We start from the raw sequence: 21,887 nt of genomic DNA, 5'->3' as shown, positions 1-21,887 counted from the left end.
CAGGAGTCTACATAACGTCAGAGAAAGGGGTGTGCTGACACACAGGGAGACAGAGAGGTGCATAGAAGGAGAGCAGGAAGCAGTGTGGGATGGATAGGGGCTGGAGGAGGGGAGGAGAGAGGCTGGAGGGGGGCTGGAAGAGGGGAGGAGAGGGGCTGGAGGAGGGGAGGAGAGGGGCTGGAGGAGGGGAGGAGAGGGGCTGGAGGAGGGGAGGAGAGGGGCTGGAGGAGGGGAGGAGAAGGGCTGGAGGAGGGGAGGAGAAGGGCTGGAGGAGGGGAGGAGAAGGGGAGGAGAAGGGGAGGAGAGAGGCTGGAGGAGGGGAGGAGAGAGGCTGGAGGAGGGGAGGAGAGAGGCTGGAGGAGGGGAGGAGAGAGGCTGGCAGTCTGACTGGCTGAGCCTGGCTGTCTGGCTTCTTGTCACCGCCTGCGTCAGAAGCCCAGGAGTTTTCCACGGACGGAAAAGGCTTGTGCCCGTGATGAGCAGGAATCAGAGCAGCAGCAGCAGCAGGAGGAGCTGTGTGCGCGCAGCGCCCGCTCACCCCCAGCACATCCCCCCGCACATCCCCCTGCAAGCAGCAGCCTGTCTAGACTATGCGAGGATAACTTAACAAGGGGCTCTCTCTCCCCCCCCGCGGCTGCTGCTGCTCCCCCTTTTATACCGCATCACTGATGATCTGCCAGAGGACACAGGGGAAGGTAAGTGTGCGATCTCTTGCTTCTACCTTATGTGAGCAGCACCAGAAGAAAGGAGTGATAGCGGAATGTGCCGGGAGATGGAGGAAAGGGGAACAGGGAAGCCGTGCTGAGGGGGGACAGGGAAGCCGTACTGGGGGGGGGGGGGACAGGGAAGCCGTACTGGGGGGGGGGACAGGGAAGCCGTACTGGGGGGGGGGGGACAGGGAAGCCGTACTGGGGGGGGGGGGACAGGGAAGCCGTGCTGGGGGGGACTGGTATTGGGAAGAAAAGAGGACTTTTGATATTGAATGCTTTGCGTGCTGATGGCTGTGTGAGTGAATGGCTGTGAGTGTGTATGGCTGTGAGTGTATGGCATACAGAGGCTTGGGTTAGACCGTAGCTTTATAGCGATGATTGTTACTTTGTAGCGATAGCAGCCGGTGTATGTGAGTCTGAGTAACTAGCGCTGGTAAGTGAGCTCATTGCACCCCCTGCAGTTAGCAGCTGGTAACTACAATCAGAGCTGGCGTCTTTCCTACTTTATAGCTTCTATTAAGGGGGTCTCTGTACACAGTGTAGCAAGGAGTGTCTGTACATTATATCAAGGGGGTCTCTGTACACAGTGTTTCAGGGGGTGTCTGTACAGTATATCAAGTGGGTCTCTGTACACAGTGTAGCAGGGAGTGTCTGTACAGTATATCAAGTGGGTCTCTGTACACAGTGTATCAGGGGGTGTCTGTACAGTATATCAAGTGGGTCTCTGTACACAGTGTATCAGGGGTTGTCTGTACAGTATATCAAGGGGGTCTCTGTACACCGCGTATCAGGGAGTGTCTACAGTAAGGGGGTTTCTGTACAACTCTGTAGCTGAAATTCACTTTTTCCCCCCCTCGTTTGGTTGTATCGATGTGTAATGAAGTATATTACATTGGCAGACAACAGGTCTGGGTGTTTGGTATATTTGTTTGTGTTGGCTTCTCTTTAGCTCTATGTTTAATGATATTTGGATATGGTAATTTGTGACTTGGTTGTGTTCTGTTTAATTTGTAGTTGGGATTAACTTTTGTGTGTGTGTGTGTGTGTGTGTATCAGTACCGTGTTAGCCGAGCTTCAATAATCAAAAAATAAATGGATGATACCGTTCTGTGGCTAACACAATGCATTTATTTGTGTGTGTTAACAACAGTGTGTGTGTATATATATATATATATATATATATATATATATATATATATATATATATATATATATATATATATATATATATATATATATATATATGTGTTATTGTGTGTGTGTGTGTGTGTGTGTGTATATATATATATATATATATACACACACACACACACACACACACACACACACACACACACACACACACACACACACACACACACACACACACACACACATATATATATTCTTGTTTTTGGTTATGTTGTGTTTTGAAGTGTTGTTGGGTTTGTGTCCTGCTGATAAGAGGTGCCACTGTACACCAGATAGTAAGTCGTGGGTTAAAAGCTCCCTCCTCCTCTTGAACATTTAGCACTGCCATATAAAATGTACTGAATTGTATATTTATTGCAATGCTAACCCACTGAGTGGAGTGTATTACTATCTTTTACCACAGCAGTGGGATTCGTGACATAGATCACCCCGGGGGGGGGGGGGGGGGGTCACACGTGAACTGTGTTTCTAGTCACTGCTGTGTTCCAAAGAATAAATAATAAAAACTTTTTAGAGATAATGTATTATACATATTAATAACCAGTAGTGTGTATATAAATGTATCACCGCGGAGAAAAGTTTGTTTTGATGCACTGTTGGGTCATGATTAAGAAATGGTTTCCTAGTTGACGCAGGTTATTATCCCGTGACGTTTACTCCAGCAGACATTTTTGTGACAGCAGGAAAAATGACACAGCGTGACTCAGAATTTGATATCTTGGCAATCGCGTTCTTTACGTCACGCTTGCTCCAGAGTTTTGTGGCTAAATCACGCTCCAAATGTCTGGTGGAATGTGTGCGCCTTTTTTAAAATTATTTATTATTATATAAAAACCTCCAGCTTTTTGTGCTGTGGTATGTTGGATTTAATTTGCAGACGTTTTCAAGGTTAGGTTGCGTTTATTAGACAAACCATTTATGTCTTTGAAAAGCCATGTTGCTAAATGATCGCTTTCAAAAAAAATAACGTGTTGTTTTTTTTATGGAGAGAATGAATCTGTAGAAAACAGTTCAGCATAAGTTCTTTAATAAACCTGTCTCCTAGTCTGTGAGATAATGATCTGCTTTCTGGCTGCTGGAGTCACACTGGGAATGTCTCTGCAGAAGAGAGAGTACACACATTGTGTGAGAGCGCACACAGTGCCCCAGGCCATTAACCCATTCCCCACTCCAGATTATGGCAAGCTAGTCCTGCTATGATTCATTTGATAATGTCTGCTGCAGTACTGAGTATTACTTCATATTGCCGGCTATTTAAAGCTTTCATTTGAAGAAAGAAGCAATGGAGAATTGTTGGGTGTATACTGTTGATGTCCACTGACAGCATTTTGCATTCTTTAATCTCCCCCTTCAAACATCAATAGATAACCATCCGAAGGTGGCAGCCTCTTGTTGGCTATTGTGTCGTAAGAAGAGTAATGTACAGTACATGGCACACCTGGTTGGAGCTACTTTAAGAAGTGTCATCTAGTCTTCTATATTTATTGCACGTTGGGTCGGTGGCCATCATGCTATTTTGGCCACTGGTCTCGCAAATGGACTAGACCACATTTCTCCAGCTCCTGTGCATGCAAAGCTAATGCTTTTTGCCCAAACATACACAAATATACACACACACACTCTTCCCCACCACAACCACCCCCCTATTGGCGTCTGCTCCTTCCCCACCCCCACATACTTCTTTACCCTTCATTGTGTTCAGTGGGAAATGCTGTTATCTCTAAAGAGAAGTATTGAGGCTAGAACTGAATATCATTATTCAGTATTCTGTAGTACACTCGTTTTCAGTAGAGGAGAGGGGAGTCTTCCTTGCCAAAGGGTCCTGCAGCACATAACTCTGTGATGCGCCATCAATGAATGAACAATAAGATGCAATATTTAATTTCTCTCCTATTCCAGGTCCCTCTGGCTCTGATTTTGTAGTTTGTGAGCATTATTGCCAATAGGAGACACTCGCTCATTGTTTTAGCAACAGTTGATAGAGGACATTGTTTTCCATTCTGTCATGCAATCTTCACACATCCCTCCTACAGGCTCCTAGGATTTAAGGGTTTGCTTGGTGGGATTTGGCTTCGGTACCAATGACTCACAGAACAGGCTGACCTGTTTGTTCCCTTGTGTGTTTCTACACAAATAGCTCTGTTACACAATTCCGGAATATGTAGACACCTACAAATGAAACTGAATGTTTGTTTTCCTAAACCGCTTTCATGCATGCATTTGGCTGGGCATTAGCCCAATACGAATTGTAGGCGTAAGGCTGCCAATGTCTTTACTTGGTTCAATATATATTTGTTTAAAGCCGCAATCCTGTCCCAAATGGATATTGGCTTTTTGTTTATTTTTTTAATTTCTTACCTGAGCCAGGGGTCCCCCGGACCCTTTCCATGGCCCCCCGAGTCCCAGACACCCTGGCTCCCCAGGTTTTGACAGATATGGCCGATGAGCCCCCAAAGGAAAGCCGCTGTGTCCTCTTTACTACTAGCCACCGAGCCCTGACCCTGCCACCAGCTTGTGTTCTGGACGGCACATATTCTGCCCCCGGTGCTGGAGCTCAGAAACCAAGGGGGCCCCCAAAGATGTTGGAGCTTTGGTGTAGGTAACATTACAAATAAATGAGTAGCGCAGAATGTCGCTTTTTTAGCCACCGATTTTTATGGTTCTGTTACAGCGGCACCTACTGGTGAGAGCGCAGTACAGCAGCACAGTGGTTGCCAGATGACACTTTTTTGTTTTTTTTTTTGCTTTGTGTGAGAACGGCTCCAACCAGTTTTTCTCACCTTACTAGATGAACCACTCTCCTTATCCCAAATCAACTCCCAACAGGAGGCTATTACAGTGTGTTATGTAACTGATATGGCAATTACCTAGGAATAGTAATGCAATACTTTGATCTATGATTATTCTTCAATAATACGAAGTATTTGAAGTGTACGGGCAAGTCGTGTTTTCAATGGTGTAACATACTGCAGCCAGGTTGACGGTTGAGGATGGTCGTACTGTCCTGTCAACTAGCACCAGTGTGATAATGATCCAGTTCTGGTTTTGTATTCCTATTTTGGTATGTATATATATCTGAGGCTATAGGGCTGAATATTTATTGTATTGTTGTCTGTTATGCGGATAGATCCTGTTTCACAACATTATACCTCCTGTATTTGCATCTCGACCCCCTCTGCGGCACACCGCTGCTACATGTGTGTGTGTCTTGCTTTCTGTAAACAGATATGTCTTACTTTCAAAAAGGAAGACCTTTTCCAGCAACTTCTCACCCTCTGCTGTTATGGCAGCCTGCATTGAATTGCTTTGAGACATTACCAAGGATTCTGGGTAGTGACTTACAAATAGGTGGGCGTGTCGCATTTCACGTCCTGAACGCACTCTGTGTGTTTATCATTGCTATCCATTATTTAGGAGTAAGATAAGGAATCAATTGGCACACTCGACACTTTTGTCTTTTTTTTTTTTTTGTTTTGTTTTTTTGTGGAGCTCATCATTTTTAAATCAAGGGCAGCCAACTCCAGTCAATGGCCAATAAACAGGTCAGGTTTTCAGGATCTCCCTGATTCAGCACAGGTAGCTCAGTCTTTGACTGAGCAACATGTGCTGAAGCGGGGAGATCCTTAAAACCTGATCTGTTGGTGGCCATTGAGGACTGCTGTTGGCCACCCCTGGTTTAGGTGGCCACTGATCTATGGATGGTGTAAATGGTAAAGATTGCAAATATAACCAATGTGTTTTTGTGCATCGGAGCAAATAAGGCTGTACACACAATCGCAATGTCTCGGTGCAGAGCGAGAGACAGAAATACAAGCTTACATATGCATAGGAATTCTCAGTGGGACACTTCTAGTTTGGGCACATTGTCAGAATCCTGCTGAATATGTTTACTTTTGCTGTCTAGTCAAAAGGTGGCTAGTTCAACTCGCATTCCGTACATTGCGCTGCTGTATACGGGCAATACAAGAACATGAAAGGCCCACCCCCACCCACACACCTTAACACAATTACACACGCCCGTTATCAATGTTCTTCTAGTCTCATAGGTCCTCCTTTTTTCCTATTGTTTTATGTCTGGAGCGCTTATTCCCATTGTATTATAATATTACAATGGAAACCACGTGTGTTGAAAAGTGCTATATAAATAAAGACAGGCAGATATCTAGATTGAATGTTTGTTCTTGAGGGGGTAAGAGGTGTAGTCCCCCCTTTAGGAACAAAATTAAAGCAATGGCGGTATGTTTGAAATGGAAATAAAATACATTTGAAAAGTTTCAAGAAAATAAGACCCATTCCCCCACTCCAAACCCCCCCCCCCCCCGAGTTTGCTTTACTACCCTTATTTCTGCCACATCTCTCTGACTTTTTTTAAAATCATATTATTTTAGTGGCGGATGAAAAAACATTGAGACAGTCTCCCACCCCCTCAGAATTCATGATGTACCAGATGCTATGGAAAGGTGTCAGACTAACACATGTTGCTGCAACGTTCTGATTTGCCGTTGTTTTTTTTGTTTTGTTTTTCCCCTGACCACCTAGGTCATGGGTGGCCAACTCCCCAGGCCTCAAGGGCCACCAACAGGTCAGGCTTTCAGGATATCCCTGCTTCAGCACACAGGGCTCAATCTGAGCCACGTGTGCTGAAGCAGAGATATCCTGAAAACCTGACCTGTTGGTGGCCCTTGAGGACTGGAGTTGCCCACCCCTGACCTAGCTGTATCCAGTAATAGGTTTTAAGCACGTCTCTTTGTTCGTTTTTGGTTGGTTTTATGTGACACTGCCCCTTTAACATTTCCCCCCCCCCCCCCTTCCCTATTTAGTGGGTGTGGGGGTGCCTGGCTGGAATTCCTGCGGGCTTGGTCCATCGCCTCTTTCTTGTACTTGTTCAGAAAGCTGTTTTCAGTAAAATAGATGCGTAAGGTGCCCGAGCCAAGAACAGAATGTCTTTTTTGGCAGCGACGAGGGAGGCAGATTATTTTATTTCGGGTTCTTTAAAAAAAAAAAAAAAAAAGAGAGAAGTTAAATAGCCCTTTTTGTGTGTAGCAGAAAGTTGGAATTTTAACACTTTTTTTTTTTTTTTTCCCTTCTACTTTGCTGTTTCTAGAGGGATTTTTTTTTTTTTAACTGGCTGTTTGGATTTCTTTATTATTGTTATTATTTTTAAAGTATGAAAACGTCTCTGTCTGTCTCTGTGTGTGTCTGTCTCCTGTCTCTCTGTGTGTCAGTCTCTGTCTCTGTCCGTCTCCTGTGTATATATACTGTACCGCGCTATTTTTATTGTGTGTTTTATATGTTGAATATAAACACATTGCAAATAGTGCCTAACTAATGATTTTGTGTATAACACATGAGTCTGCTGTAATATGAGTGAATACATTTTACAATCTTTCCAAATGACTGTCCCCCTCCCACACCCCCCGCCCCCTTTCCCCATGCAGCTTTGCAGGAGTATTGAATTTTAAATAGCAACTTGAACTGCTGTAAACTCCGTGTGGCTGTTTTTCTTTAAGGTGACCGCGTCCTCGGGTGACCCTTTCACACCAGCTCCAGTGACAGCCGTTTGCCACAAGGTTTCACACTAGGTACCAGCGTTTCAAGTAAAGCGGCGTTACAGCGCGCTCTATTTAGTGCAATCCAGAGCCACTTCATAAAACATCTGGCAGCAATTACTATACATAATTCAGTGGGAAACAATTGCAAAGCTGCATGTGAAACCGTGCAGCTCTGACTATACATTTGGGGAATTTGTAAGGTCAGATGCACTGACCTGATAAGTTCAGTGTAAAGTTGTTTTCCCCTCTCCCCCCCCTCCCACACAAAATCTTTCGATGTACTGTGTTACGTGTGTTACGTGTGTTACGTGTGTTACGTGTGTTACGTGTGTTACGTGTGTTACGTGTGTTACGTGTGTTACGTGTGTTACGTGTGTTACGTGTGTTGCGGCAGATCTGAAGAAAAACTCAATCTATCTTTATTGTTCACAAGATTTAAAGGAGCAGTCCTGCTTTTGTTTATTTTTTTTATTTATTTTTAACACTGCCCCCGCGCTACTACAATATGGCAGGTTTAAATAGTCCGAGGCTGCACACCACCAGTGCTGAAGCAGGGATATCCTGAAAACCTGGCCTGTCGGTGGCCCTTGGGGACTGGAGTTGGCCACCCAAGATGTAGTATGAGCGAAATAAAATAAGCTTTTCTCCCAAACTATGCCCCCCGTGATTAACGCAGCCTCGCTGCACACACTGTATCTAGCGTGGCGATGGAGCACTGTGTTTTATTGCAATACAACGCCTCTGTCTACTTGTACATCGCTCATCTGGCATTTACGTCGACAAGCGTTTCTTTTTCTTTCTTGGCAGGGCCTTCAAAACCTTTTTGACACCGGGATCTGCGCACAATTCCCTCTCGGGCTAGTTTAGCATCCATGTAACTGACCTTCCAGAGCATGTTATTGTGCGCACAGTTTGATATCTCTCGGGCTGTAATAAGCTTGTCCGTGTGGTGCAGTAGAGCAAGCAGATCTATAAATTACACTGCATGAACTCTTGAACTGTGCCCTGTGTCAACATAAGTGGTTTGAACTGGGAGGTATATGTGTGTGTTTCCACTTTTTTTTTTGCAATTTAGCTGCTCCTCACGTTCCTGCAGAAGCAACATTTTGGTGTGAAAATAGCAGAAAAGCAGCAAGAGCCGATAGTCTGCTGGATCTTTTTTTTTTGTTTCAATTCTGAAAACTCTAGAAAAATAACTTGACTGGTCCTTTTTTTAAATGCACCATTAAATCCAGATGTGGCCAATGTTAGTGAACCCGTTAACGCATCCAAAACAATGCGTTAAATGACCCCCAGCGGTGCGTCATATGTCTGCATTTGCTTCTGTCGCGTCAGACCCAGCGTTAAAGGCTAGTAAATTATATTGATATCTGAACTTTTAATGTGCAAAATCAGAAATTATTAAGTTATTATTATAATTATTATTATTATTATTTAATACCAATTTTGAGTGCAACATTTCTTGTTTTCTACAAAGTCTCTTACATAAAGGTAAATTAAAAAAAAAATTAGAGCCTGAATTTAATATCAGGTCTTAAATAACGTAAAATAATGTGATTAATGGGCATATTGCAGGTGCACAAAGGATATCATATTGACTGTCCGTGGTTAATATGATGCCACTGACGTGGTCGAATTTATAAGCTGTAGATACGCTCGCTCAGTGATGTTTGTAGCTATGAACAGGTTAACAGAAAGTAAATGTTGCTATTGACAGCCCAGGCTATTGAGGTATTGTAAGCAAATGGCTGTGCACTATACATTAGACATGAATAACATGGCCCCTGTCTCGCATAACAAGGTTGTAAATAATTAACCAGCTTATTGCAGCTGTACTCTGCCAATATAGCACGGACTCCGTTTTAATCGCCACATCAGTGCATTCTGGCAAGTGAAAAAGTTTCTGTTTAATGATTCCTGCCATGTTTGACGCCGGATATTTTTGATATTTAATACTGTTAATGGACAAAGTGAAGTACATTTTAAAAGCTCCTCTAAATTGCAAATATTAGCTTGTCTGGGTTGGAGTATATGGCACATGGTGTTTGGTATTGCACCTGTCTTGGCCTACCCTATTGAGATTGTAAGCTCTTGGAAGAGAATCCCTTTGAAGGCCGTTTGCCTAAATGTCTGGGGCACGTAACCTGCAATATGGATCTCAGTGCTGTGCAATATATTGACCTCTTATTCTGCAGTGAAGGGGTCAATATCTTAGCCCCACTTTCAACCTTTTTATATATCTCAACTCTGATCTCGCATTACACACCCACTCGTTTGTCTCTTATGCTCGACCCAAGATTGTCTCATCTTTGCACCTATTACCTCTAAAGCCCTCTCCCATCCTATATACCTCGGTAATCTCTCCGGAGATCTGGAAAGCTCTTCCACTCGATCGTCAAACCCCTTCACTCCCCACATTCAAAGCCCGTCTGAAAATCCACCTCCTTTAAAAGAAGCATCTCGTTACCGGTTTCCCGCCTCTGCTACGAACGCCAGATGCACTTGACCGTCCGGCCTGCACTTCTAACAATGCGCTTTTATTCCTAATGTGTCTGGAAACCTCCCAGCATAACACTTTAGCGCCTTCGCACGCACTTCTAGTAGAAGCGACGCGTCGGCTTGATCGCTGGAAGCCAATTCGATTAGATTTTTCCAGCGACAGCCTAAGGCCTCGGTCATGGTCAGCGCTTAGACGCTGAGGCGCGCTTACACGTACCAATGAGCCCCTGCAGCCGCAATGAGAGCGACTTTAGCAGGCGTGCGGAAGTGTGGGTCTTATGAAAATTTTTGTTTCAAGCGCTCACGGGAGCGCAGGGCCGGTCACGTGAGTGGTTCGCCCAATGCAGAGCAAGTAAATTTGATTTTGCCACTCGCAAGCGTGGCACCTAGCTGGCCACAAATTGCCCGGCCAAGCAGGGTGCAGCGTATGAGCACCAGCGCGCCTGCCTGGCCGCAGCCTCAGGCCTCGGCCAAGGTACTTGCTTGCTGGCGGAGGCGCGCTGAGGCTTTAGTAGAGGCTTGCCTACGCTTCCGCAAGCGCAAGTCTTAGGGAAATGTCAAATTTCCCCGCTTGCCGGAGCGCAGGGCCGGTCACGTGAGCGGTTCACCCAATGAGGGCGAACCAGCTCCGTGACGTCGCTGGCCCGCCCCCTGACGGCGCGCAGAGAAAGCTCGCAAGGCCAGGGAAAGCACCCGCTTTCCCTGAGCCTCAGCACGCCAGCGGAGAGCTTGGCCGAGGCCTCAGTCACTCAACCCATTCCGTACCATTACAATCTCAAATAGTTCTGCTCAATGCAGTATCTTGGGTCAGAATGCCTAACTAAGCAAAGCCTCGGCAGATTGCTGTTATCAGCCATGTAAATACTTCTTCCTCCCAAACATGAGTGACGACAGCAGGCTACACTCTTGGCATCTACAAAGAGGGTTCTCAACTTCCAGCCCCACGCTTTTGTGGGTCATAATTTGTAGGCGATCACGTCCGCTACGATAAACGTGAACACGCAGAGAACGGAGTCGCCCCGAGTCATCTTTCAAACAAACTCCTTTTGCTGTGGTGACTGGTTATGCCACCTACATACAGCTAATATTAAACTGTTACCTTGCAAGAGTTACTTGCATTTTAAAGCAGGAGGCTCCCGTATGATTCTGAAACGTGTGTGTGTGTGTGTGTGTATATCTCCCACCTTACTTTTTGTATGCTGTAGCAGTGAAATTTTGTTGTACTTAAAGTAATTGTATAAAACTACACCTATTGATTGCATGTTATTTACGGTTTAGCCGTGATTTACATAGCCTGTAGATGGATCACATGGATTTATATTATCTCGGGAGAACCCCAAAGTAAATAATTGGAGACAAGAGTCTGTTTGCTTACACTCTTATAAATAATTCATAAATCTTGGGGGGGGAGAAGTGCTTAACCTTCCATTTTTGTTTCTTTTATAAAATATTGCTGGTTTCTGTTGCATGGGGGAGGAATATAAAAAAAGAAAAAACCTGTAACTAGGCCTTGCCGATCTCTGTAGCAGCAGACGAGGGTTTGGCAGGTTTGCCTTCTAACTGCACATATACATGTGAAAATAGTTTATTTGTGACTACTGAGGATAACCTAATCTGAGATCCTGGTCTGGATGCAAAATGACGATGTCTTTGTTGTTTAATCGCTTTTATTGATGTGTCTCTGGGCTAAGGGAATCCAGGGGAAATGGATGCAATTTCTTGCAACTGATGTGTTTTTATATTTAATGATATCCTCAGACTGTGTTTCCTAGGGAATTACAACATGGAAATCATGCGAGAAACTGATTCTCTGAGGACCTAGATAGTATATATCTATATATCGGTAAATTAGCTTGGTGAATCTCAACGGCAAGTGCCTGAGAAGGCAGCTGTATGTATGTATGTATGTATGTATGCATGTATGCATGTTAAACATTTTTCCTTCTTTTTTTTATTCTTTAGGTCTGTGAAAAATCCACAGCGACCATGAGTGGGGTGTTAAAAAGGAAGTACGAGGCACTGGCCGACGACTCCACTTACTCGTCATCCTCCTGCTCCCCGTCTTCGTCCGTGACCTGCTCGGGGAGCGAGTCCGACGAGGAAAACACCATTGACACCAAGCTGTTCATCAAGGATTTCACACGTAAGTGGCTTTCCCAAACTTTGTGTTTTACGTTTACTAGAATCCGGAGCTGAATCCCATTCATTTCTGCTCTGGGGACCCCTTGCTTCTGGAGATACTAACCATGACTGAGCCACTGATTTGAGCTACTTGTGCTGAAGCAGGGATATCCTGAAAACCTGACACTGTTGGTGGCCCTTGAGGACTGTAGTTGGCCACTTTCTGACAGTCAGATCACTGCAAATAACGGCCAGGATTATTAGCACACATTTATTTTGGAGTAAGTCGGCAGGTATAGGAAGGACCAATTAAATTGCAAGCTCTCCGGAGCAGGGATTTCCTTTCCTATTGTCTAAATTTGTTGCACTTATTGCATTCTAATTCCCTGTATTGTATCCCTCTGTTGCAAAGCGCCGCATAAACTGTTGTGAAAGGAAAATAATATATACATGCACACTCCTTATCTTATCAGTAGCTGCACATGTTTCCCTAACGACTTGCTGTGGCACCAGGAATTGCAGGGTCAAGCAATAGTGTGAAACCACTTGCGATGTAGTGATCCCGTGTGTTGTTTTTGTGGCATGAACAAGATCGTCGTAGGAATATCCGTTGCATGTCTGCGATTTTCCACGGGATCTTGTTATCCCCCTACCCCTCTCTCCCCCAACACGTGAATTTCGTCTTCTACCGAGGTAGCTGTAGACCTCTCCTCCCTCGAGGGGTTAACTTTGGCTGCTTTGAGAACCTGTTTCTTAAGTAAATAGGGCAGATGGCCAGCAACACGACCCATTAGTGACACATTAGTGACGTTCGTGCTGCCGCTGTACAGTACAACCTTGTTTTGTTTTCCTAGCCGCTATCAATTTAGACGCTGGAAAAAAAGTTCTGCTGAATACAAATGAATATTCCATGTTATGGCTCCTGCCAGGGTAGCTGAACGCCATGTACAAAGGCCTTGCTATAACCTAGAATTCACTAGCCGAGCACATTAGAAGAATAATTGCTTGTTTTTAATGGGATTCGTGCTGGTGAGTTGCCGGTTTGCTGCAAGGCTAGTGCTAAGATCTAAATCTGCTTGTATGCACAGAAAGGGAGCTCTAATGCTTATTAAGAGGCACTTGCTATGCTTTAAAATGCTGTAATACGCACTTCTGATCCATGTGCGTTTTTCTGTCAGTACTGGAAAGGTAAACTATTTATGGGGTTTCTTTTCTTGGCTTCAGACAGCAGTCATTGGTATGTGCATGCTTTTGTGGCAGCCATTTTTAGCTATCCCCTGTGTTTGTGTATATATATATTATTACATCATAATATATATTTATTATATTATAATATATATTTAATTATTATCGTGTGTGTTACTTTTAATATTTTCAATGTAAGCAAAAATGTTTTTTTGCAGCATTTTAACAATATTTATCCAATGCCTTTTGGTGATCAGACTGTTTTGTCTTGTTCTTGGTTTGCAACATAATTACAAAGCCATCATTTAACCAAACGGATACACATAAGTATGCATAAATCCAGTATTCCCAGAGTAGTGCATATCATCTTCATTTGTCACCAGATATGAACAAGTAAAACAGTTCCTTTTTTAAAAGGTATTTGAATCTTTCCAAAGAAGCCAGTTATACTAAGCGGGTAATTCAACCATAATCCAAAAATCCCCATTCAAACCACTGGGGTATTTTCGGCTACCACTTTGCAGTGTATCGGATAACCCCCAAGTTGCTTATAAAAACATTTGACCTGCTCCGTTGAAATGCCCCTTTAATGGGTCATTGTGTAAATGGCTGCATTTGCCCAATCCGAGTCACCAGCTAATGATTCTCCCACCCGCAGCTGTTTTGCTGTGTGACTGCACAGTGTGCTTTAAATAAGCAGCATAGTTTCCATAGTTGCCAGAATCAAGTTTCCCACTTTTCAGTACCTGAAGAAACCCTTTTTACGCTCCTTCCCTTTTTTGCTTGAAGAACCTGTATCAGATCAGGAGAGCCACCTCCCAGCCACCAACAGGTCAGGTTTGAAGGATATCCCTGCTTCAGCACAGGGGGCTCAGTCGAAGAATGGGAAAAGCCGCCTGGGTGACATAAAAAGGAAAATGTTAGAGTGTAGATGGATGAATAATCATTCATATTATTAATATTATTAATATTGTGGGCGTGTGAAAGGCTCAATAAAATGGATGTTCTATTTCGTTATGGAAAGTTGAAAAGGGTCAATAAAAAAAAAAGCAATCTTATTAAATATTATTTATAGATATCATTATTATTATTTGAACCGCAGTATTCCCTGGAGAGAGAGCTCTCCTCCAAGGAATCCCTGGTTGCTGAGATAATGAGAAGCTCCCTTAAAATTCTTCTTCTCTGGGACAGACCGTATGGCCAATGAGGTCAGCCTCACCCTGGTTTGCCAATAGAAAGCTGTGACATCATTGCGAGATGACATTGCAGCTTGCGATTGGGTGAGCCTGCAGCAATATACAACGTGTATGTATGTGATTTCTTCTCTTCCCCGGGGTGTGCTGCTGCAATTTATTCTCACCCTAATGAAATGAGTGTATCCAATTAGCTACCCTATTAACATTTTATTTATTTTATTTTTTTCAGCCACGTCCATTTTAAAGAAGGCGAAACGCATTAAGAAGAACAACGTGGAGTTTGACCGCGTGACGGTGTTTTACTTCCCGCGATGCCAGGGGTTTACCAGCGTGCCCAGCCGTGGGGGCTGCACCCTGGGAATGCAGCGCACGCACAGCTCCTGCCGCCACTTCACCCTTGCAGAGTTTTCCAGGGAGCAGCTGAAGTTTCGGAGGGAGAAACTGAAGGAACGATTAAAAGAGGAGAAACTGCAGTCCTTGAGGTGTAAGGTATGTGATCGTTATATAGGTGAAGCGGAGGTGTGTGTGGTGTGTGTGTGGTGTGTGTATTTTAATATAATGTATTACATTATATTTATATATTGGATATGTAATTCTGAGCAGATACAAAATAGCGAAGGGTAGAATTATTTTCACATTTTGTAGTTGGAGAATCTAATTCAGATGGACAATCACCCTGAAAACGGCATGGGGGAGATATAGATATACTGTATATCTTTTGCAAATTAAGTGTACTCAAAACATAGCCGCATAGTTTAGTTAGTAAGCTTCCTGGGACAGGGGTTTAGTTTCCTATTGCCTGATTTTGTATGTTGCACTTATTGTAGTATAAGCACTCGGTGAGAGTGGAGTATTGTATGCTTTGCAATATGTTGCAGACCCCTCTTATTAAAATACTACAGCAAACTGTGTAAAAAAAAAAAAATATATATATATATATATATATATATCATTTTCCTTTTACATTTTAAAGCTTCACACAAGTAAATACATTAACCCTTTGTGCTGGGCTTTGCGGTAGCAATGACTTCATTATCATTAGCTATGACAAACCTTTTCAGAGCCAGCCCAAACCTCGAACTGGTCACTGGTCACTGTACAATGTACTACAGCCTCTCTGGGCCTGTAAGGATTTGACGCATTGTTCATTGTACAAGCGATATAAAGCACATGTAAAAAGATTGGCTGGGATTGCACAGGAAATCCCTTCCTTCCCTTCTCTTCCCTTTATGGTAATAAACACAATGCCATTCATTACAAAACTCTGGTCTATACAAATAATTCAGACGTTCTACAAATCGAAACATTTCTCTTAGACAGCAAAACCATTTGATAAGTGTGAAAATAGCACTCGCAGCATTAGATATGTATATCTGCAACAGAGGTTCAGCAATGTTAAACGGTGTTTATTTATGCCGCTCTTGCTGTGTGTGTGCTTGTGTTTTATTTTCTGTTTAATGATTGGTAATTAGAACACTTTTTTTTTTTTTGGTATGTTTTGGAAATGAAGTTTCTGTTTTCTACCCGGAAAGTAAATTCATCTCAAGCACAAGTTTCTCCATCAATCAATCGTGCCCTATTCGTCAGTCCTTCAGATTAAAGTCTATAGCCTGTCAATACTATTTAATGTTCTCATTTCCCTCCCTAATTCTGTTCTGAAAATGGGTTTCATGTTACACCGGTTCAGAGCAGGAAATTCTTTAATAATGGATTGTATTTGTAGTGCAGTTTGGCCTTTTTGTTTGTTTGTTTGTATATTAACATGTTTATTTTTTTTGCTGCTTGATTTACGCAAATTGTGTTTTCTTCCCAGTTAACAATGAACGGTACCATAGAATCCGAGAAGGCCAATCATCTCACCATTGATGACATCTGTGATGAAGACATCGACATGAGCAACGTAGAGCCTGAAGATGGTTTCTGCCCTCAGCCGTACCCCGCCAAGAAACGACGGGCTTTGCTCAAAGCAGAAGGGGTGAAGAAAATCGACAAAGAGGAAAAACGGGAGCTTAACCAAATCCGACTGTCCAGAGAAGACTGTGGGTGCGACTGCCAGGATTTCTGCGAGCCAGAGACATGCAGTTGTAGCTTGGCAGGAATCAAGTGCCAGGTATGCGCAGATAACTATAACAGGGCGGATGTATAGTACAGGGTGTGCTGTTTCTTGCTTTAAAAAAAAGCCAATTTAACATCATTTTAGAAGATGAATGCTTTAATCCCTTCACTGCTAGAGAGGTCAGCAACAGTTATTGGGTAAAACCTGGTTCATTGGCAGTGTAGCGATTTTTAAATTGTGAAATATTAAAGCTTTGATAGTCGGAACATTTTTATTTACTCTACAAAGCGTTGGTTCAAGCTATTTTCAGTAAAAAATCCTCATTAACTCCAATGGGGGATTTTGGATGAAAATGGCCCAAACGGCCAAAGCTAAAACTTTCAGTAGGCAATCAGGAAATTCTGTTTGCAATAAAAAAAAAATAATCCATGCGGGATATGTCGTATCTCTTTGCTAACGTAAGATCTGTATCCTGTCCTGTTTTCAGATGGATCATTCAACTTTCCCATGTGGTTGTACAAAGGATGGTTGTGGCAACAGAGAAGGAAGGATAGAATTCAATCAGTCCCGGGTGCAAACCCACTACATCCATACCATCATGAAAATGGAACTGGAGAAGAAGCAGCAACAGCAGAATCATGAAAGGAATGCAGAGCCTGAAGTATCATACCATGAGCGACTTAATCCATTTGGGTGCTCGCCCATAGTAAAAAATGCATTTGAAGACAGGGCAGTTCCTTTGACGCCAGCATTTCAGTTCAGCATGGACTTAGAAGCGGTCGGTGAGAACAGTTGCAGTAGTGACATGACCGATTCCTCCAGCTCATCCAATCACAGTGAAGACTCCGACGAACCATATGAAACTGCTCCATCTGACAAATCCCAGTCGGATGTTGACGATGACTGCCTGGCAAGAATTCTTCATTTCAACGACTCCGAGAATGAGGAGAGCAGCAGTGACTGCCAGGACAACCTGAGCTTCTTCCACCCTGCAGACTTCTTCTGTGAGAATATTGACCAGTGTATTTCCAGCACCGAAAAACCTGGAAGTGGAATCTACTCTAGTCATTTATCGAACATTTCTGAATGTTTGGATGAAAATGCCAATCAAGATGCAAGTTGCTTTTTGGGGGAAGGGTCAACTATGACTACTTCTGATGGACCTTCGGATTATATTTTAGCGCAAGCAGAGCAGTACTCAAAGAATTATACTGACCTCAGCCTTTCCTCCGACTCTTTAGACCTTTTCCAGTCTTATTCAGATTACAATTTGGGACCTCTTTATAATTCACTGAAGGAATATGAGAACCTTGATAATTTCTCATCCCTGCAGTTTCAGCTACCTAGTTTTCCTGGATTTCCCCAATCGGGAGACCAGAGTACATGCTTTCTGGAATCATTAATTAGCCTGTCTGAATCCGTCCCAGACACCCCAGCCCCCTTTACAGACAATCAACTTCTAGAAGACGCCTTCCAGTCATCTCTTATGGAAACTGAAAGTCTAGAAAAGGGGAATCCTCTAAACTGTGGTAAATGAACATATGTTACAGAAATGAAAAATAAGGAATGTTTCTACATTACTTTTTACATGGATAAATATTTTTTGGCCTTTATACGGAAATGGAAACTTTTTGAGATACTGCCACAGCAATCTGTTTATCGTGAATTGGTTTGAACAAAATGTGTAATATTTGTTTTTTCTAAGTGACTTGTACATAGATTTTGAAGATGCTTATCTCCTTTATTTGTTAGTAGACATCTGAAAAACCTACTCTTAGGAATGGTCATAAAAAAAAACTCCTTCGAATCTTTTCAATGCTTTTAAAACAATCTTTATATATGTATTTATTGTAAAAAAACGAAAAAAAAACCATTTGCATAAGAAATGGCGTGCACTGCTCACGTTTACACAGAAAAGACCATACTTTATACAGAACTGTTTATTTATTACTAATTCCAGGATAGTCAGTCAGAGAAGCTTGAAATGGCATGATTGATTTTTTTATTTAAATTGGAAATACCTCAGATGTATTATGAGTACAATCATATATATTTTTTTTTCATAATATATCTGCATTATTTATATTTTACTTCTGTACGGAAAAAGGAAGAAAGGACGGGGGTATTTTTTCTCCCCTCCACACCTCTAAAAGTGCAGTATTTATAGCACTGACATGGAAGCCATCACTGTTTTTAATTTATCAAAGAAAATATATTTTCCCCTACACCTTTTCAATCTTTCTAAAGCATTTTTTTTTTTTAAAGGCGCACGAGGGGCGGGGTGGAGAAAGATAACACTTCCTTCTACACCAGGGGTGGCTAACTCCAGTACTCAAGGACCACCAGCAGCACTGGTTCAGGATATCCCTGCTTCACCATAGTGGCTCAATTAGTGGCTGTCATAATGAAGCGGGGATATCCCTAAAACCTGACTTGTTGGTGGCCCTTGAAGACTGGAGCTGGTCTCTCCTGGTGTATATAATATCCTCGTAACTACAATCCTGATTTGTTTCAGGTAGCTTTTGGTTTTGCTTCATCAAAACGCCGTACGTTCTTAAAGAATAATATGAATTAAACTATTTAATTTTTTCTTTCCCATAAATTATTTTCTTATTTATTTGAATTGTTTGATTCGGCCATAAGAGGTTTGTCCATAAGGGGTTTAAGTGGTCAATGGTGTGCCCAACATTTTAAATTAACTCTTAGCAATGCATGGCGCCATGTGAGAACCTTTCCAATTTGTAGAACCTATATAGAGCCAGACAACCAGTAACCAGACAGTTTGTTCATCCTTTACATCCAAAATAAGTGTTCCTTATCGCCAAGTCTAGAGGATTTAATTATTTTATATATTATTTTTTTTTCTAATACATATATGAATATATTTTATGACAAACCGTAATAAGATATTGGATTATTTATTACTTTAATAGTCATTTAAAATACGGGGGGAAAAACGGATTTTCTTCAAAAATCCACTTTATTTCAAATGACCTATTCAAAGATGTATTTAAGCTTTAAAATGATGCATTGATTTCAGTGATAATGTTAATAGAATGGACATTTTTATGGTATTCTGCCAAAAAAAAGTAATACACATGCATTTTGTAGACCTTTGATAAACATCTTTTTAGTAAAGCTAGAGACCAACCACCATTACACTGACATTATTGCTGCTATACCAAAAGGTTAGGAACCAATGTCACAAAATATCCAACAACCTTCAACCAGCCTATTCCGGACAGCACTACTGTGCCCGTCTCGTTCCTCCAAACAACTTGATTTCAAACACTTACGGATTGCGATAAATGCTTTCCCTTTTTTAGTACATGTAGTCTGAGTGTGACTTAGTTGGCAACTTTGAACTACAGATGATGTGTGGTATGCAGGGTTGTTCTAAATTGGAGGAACCACCATCTGCAAAATCCCAGTGTCTCATTTCTCACCAGCCCAAAGACTAAATACTGGTGCCCTTGGAGCCCATTATTGGTGGTTGGGCTAGGGGACCAGCAGAGCTTTGGAAATATTGCAGTATTGTTGACCTCAATCAATATAAAATTAAAATTATTGGCCATGGCTTGCGTGTTGTCCAAGGCCTCCATGGAGGAGAATGGGGCAGATTAATTGAATGTTGGTACAGGTTAGCGTAGCCAATCTGGTGTTGACACCAATTCGAGTTAATGCTGGATGAGGTGCACTAACCTTTAACGATTGAATCCGCCCCAAAGTGTAGGCCTACCATCTTACTATGACCTTAATGGCCATTCTGCCATCTCTGCTTTAACATACCTAAATGGGGGTGAAATATGGTTTCAGTTAAAGTATGGGTCTAACTCCTAAACGTTTCAAAGTTGCTGCGCTATGATCACCGCGCCTGTAACCCTTTCCGTGCTGGTTGGGGCTTGCATCTAATGCATTGCACCTATTACAGCATTCAACAAGGTAAAATAATCTCCTGGCGACTGGGATGAATTTCTCTGGCAGGTCTGCACATAGTCAATGATAACTCTGGACGTCTTTGAGTTGCCTCATGTGACCACGTCATTAATATACAGCATCCACTTTTGCTATAACCTACTATATACATCATATAGTTTCTGCATTCTCCAGCAGTCTAAAATGCAGGTGTGTTAATTTGGTACAGTGCACCCTGACGTCATTATTTGGACATGGTCGTAATTCTAGTGATACACATAAGTGCCTCTGCCAGCGCTACTAATGTATGTTGGTGTAGTTTGTATCCTGATAAAAACAAAAAAAAAATTAGGATTTTTTTTTAATTTAAACCGTGCAGCAGTAGTGTTTTTTTTGGGGGGGGGGGGTTTGCACAGAAATAATGGTAACTAGCTGGTTCCAGGTGATGGGGCTCTAACTCAGTCCTTGCATTCATCGAGCTATACAGTTCAGGGTGGCACTTTAGAGAGCTGGGGTCCTCCTTTTGAATATGGAGAATAGCTGTGAAGGGTCAATAAAATGTATTTTAAATATGGAAAAATGATGGCCGGTCATGAATAAAAAATGTGAAATGATTGAGTGAGTAGTAAGTGATGAACATACAATGACAAATTTGTCAAACCAAATTGTGTGCAGTACTAGTCTTTCAAACTCTGAGCCCGTAGAATTAGTCTCTTGCTCTCGCACATCCAACACTTGAACAGACTGTCGTGGCGATCAGGTCGTTGACCAACATAAATAAGGAACGGCAAAACGAACAAATCGAGGATCTAAAACCCATGAGATTCAGGATGTAAAATGGACAGTTGGTTGTGTGCCATAAAGCTAAGAACCACAATTGTAGACTAAATCCATAGGAACCGCGGGTACAACGCCAGGATTGCCAAAGCCTGTGCCTGGCAATTTGAAGCTGTTCTTTATAACCCTAATGTCGTCTGGCAAAAGGCCATTTGTTCCATCGTGCTGCATCCCCACCAGTATCAAAGGGGTTAAAAACATTCCTATTCTAGCAAACCTGTCCTCTGAGCTACTTTTCAATGTGTGTTTGAACAGTGTTGAGGACCAACGCTCAACTATTTCAGTTTACACCTGCGAAGGCCAACTCCAGTCTTCAAGGGCCACCACAGGTCAGGTTCAGGATATCGCTGCTTAAAGCATAGGTGGTGCAGTCACTGAGCCACCTGTGCTGAAGCAGGGATTTCCTGAAAACTTGATCTGTTGGTGGCCATTGAAGACTGGAGTTGACCAACCCTGGTTTACATAATAATTATTTTAGCCTTGAAATGCTTCTCTGGCCAGCTCTGTCTTAACAGAGAGGCATAGATAGGCTGGTCCAGACAGCATAATACAAACCGATTCTTGAAGACTCGTGCATTTCTTTAAATAGTGGTAACTTTTTTCCGTCAACGGTCTGGTACTCTGC

At 42.6% G+C, this 21,887-nt stretch overlaps 1 protein-coding gene across 1 annotated transcript; it reads left to right on the top strand.

Annotated features, from left to right (window-relative positions):
• The first annotated feature begins 417 nt into the window (after positions 1 to 417).
• On the top strand, positions 418 to 21,018 carry CSRNP1 (cysteine and serine rich nuclear protein 1). The gene is made up of 5 exons (XM_075587921.1): positions 418 to 695; positions 11,915 to 12,095; positions 14,684 to 14,943; positions 16,268 to 16,564; positions 16,998 to 21,018. The coding sequence occupies exons 1-5, from the start codon at positions 669 to 671 to the stop codon at positions 18,045 to 18,047; spliced, it is 1,815 nt and encodes a 604-aa protein (XP_075444036.1). The 5' UTR covers positions 418 to 668; the 3' UTR covers positions 18,048 to 21,018.
• The last annotated feature ends 869 nt before the right edge of the window (positions 21,019 to 21,887 follow it).

The sequence above is a fragment of the Ascaphus truei genome, chromosome 2 (assembly GCF_040206685.1).
Source record: "Ascaphus truei isolate aAscTru1 chromosome 2, aAscTru1.hap1, whole genome shotgun sequence".
Classification (NCBI taxonomy): Eukaryota; Metazoa; Chordata; class Amphibia; order Anura; family Ascaphidae; genus Ascaphus; species Ascaphus truei.
This window is presented reverse-complemented; position numbering and strand designations above follow the sequence as displayed.

Excerpts from the sequence above, each read along its gene's own strand:
- CSRNP1 (XM_075587921.1), top strand. The coding sequence starts at position 669 with ATGATCTGCCAGAGGACACAGGGGAAG. Across the intron at positions 696-11,914 it reads GCCAGAGGACACAGGGGAAG|GTCTGTGAAAAATCCACAGC; the intron begins GTAAGTGTGCGA and ends TTTATTCTTTAG. Across the intron at positions 16,565-16,997 it reads TGGCAGGAATCAAGTGCCAG|ATGGATCATTCAACTTTCCC; the intron begins GTATGCGCAGAT and ends TCCTGTTTTCAG.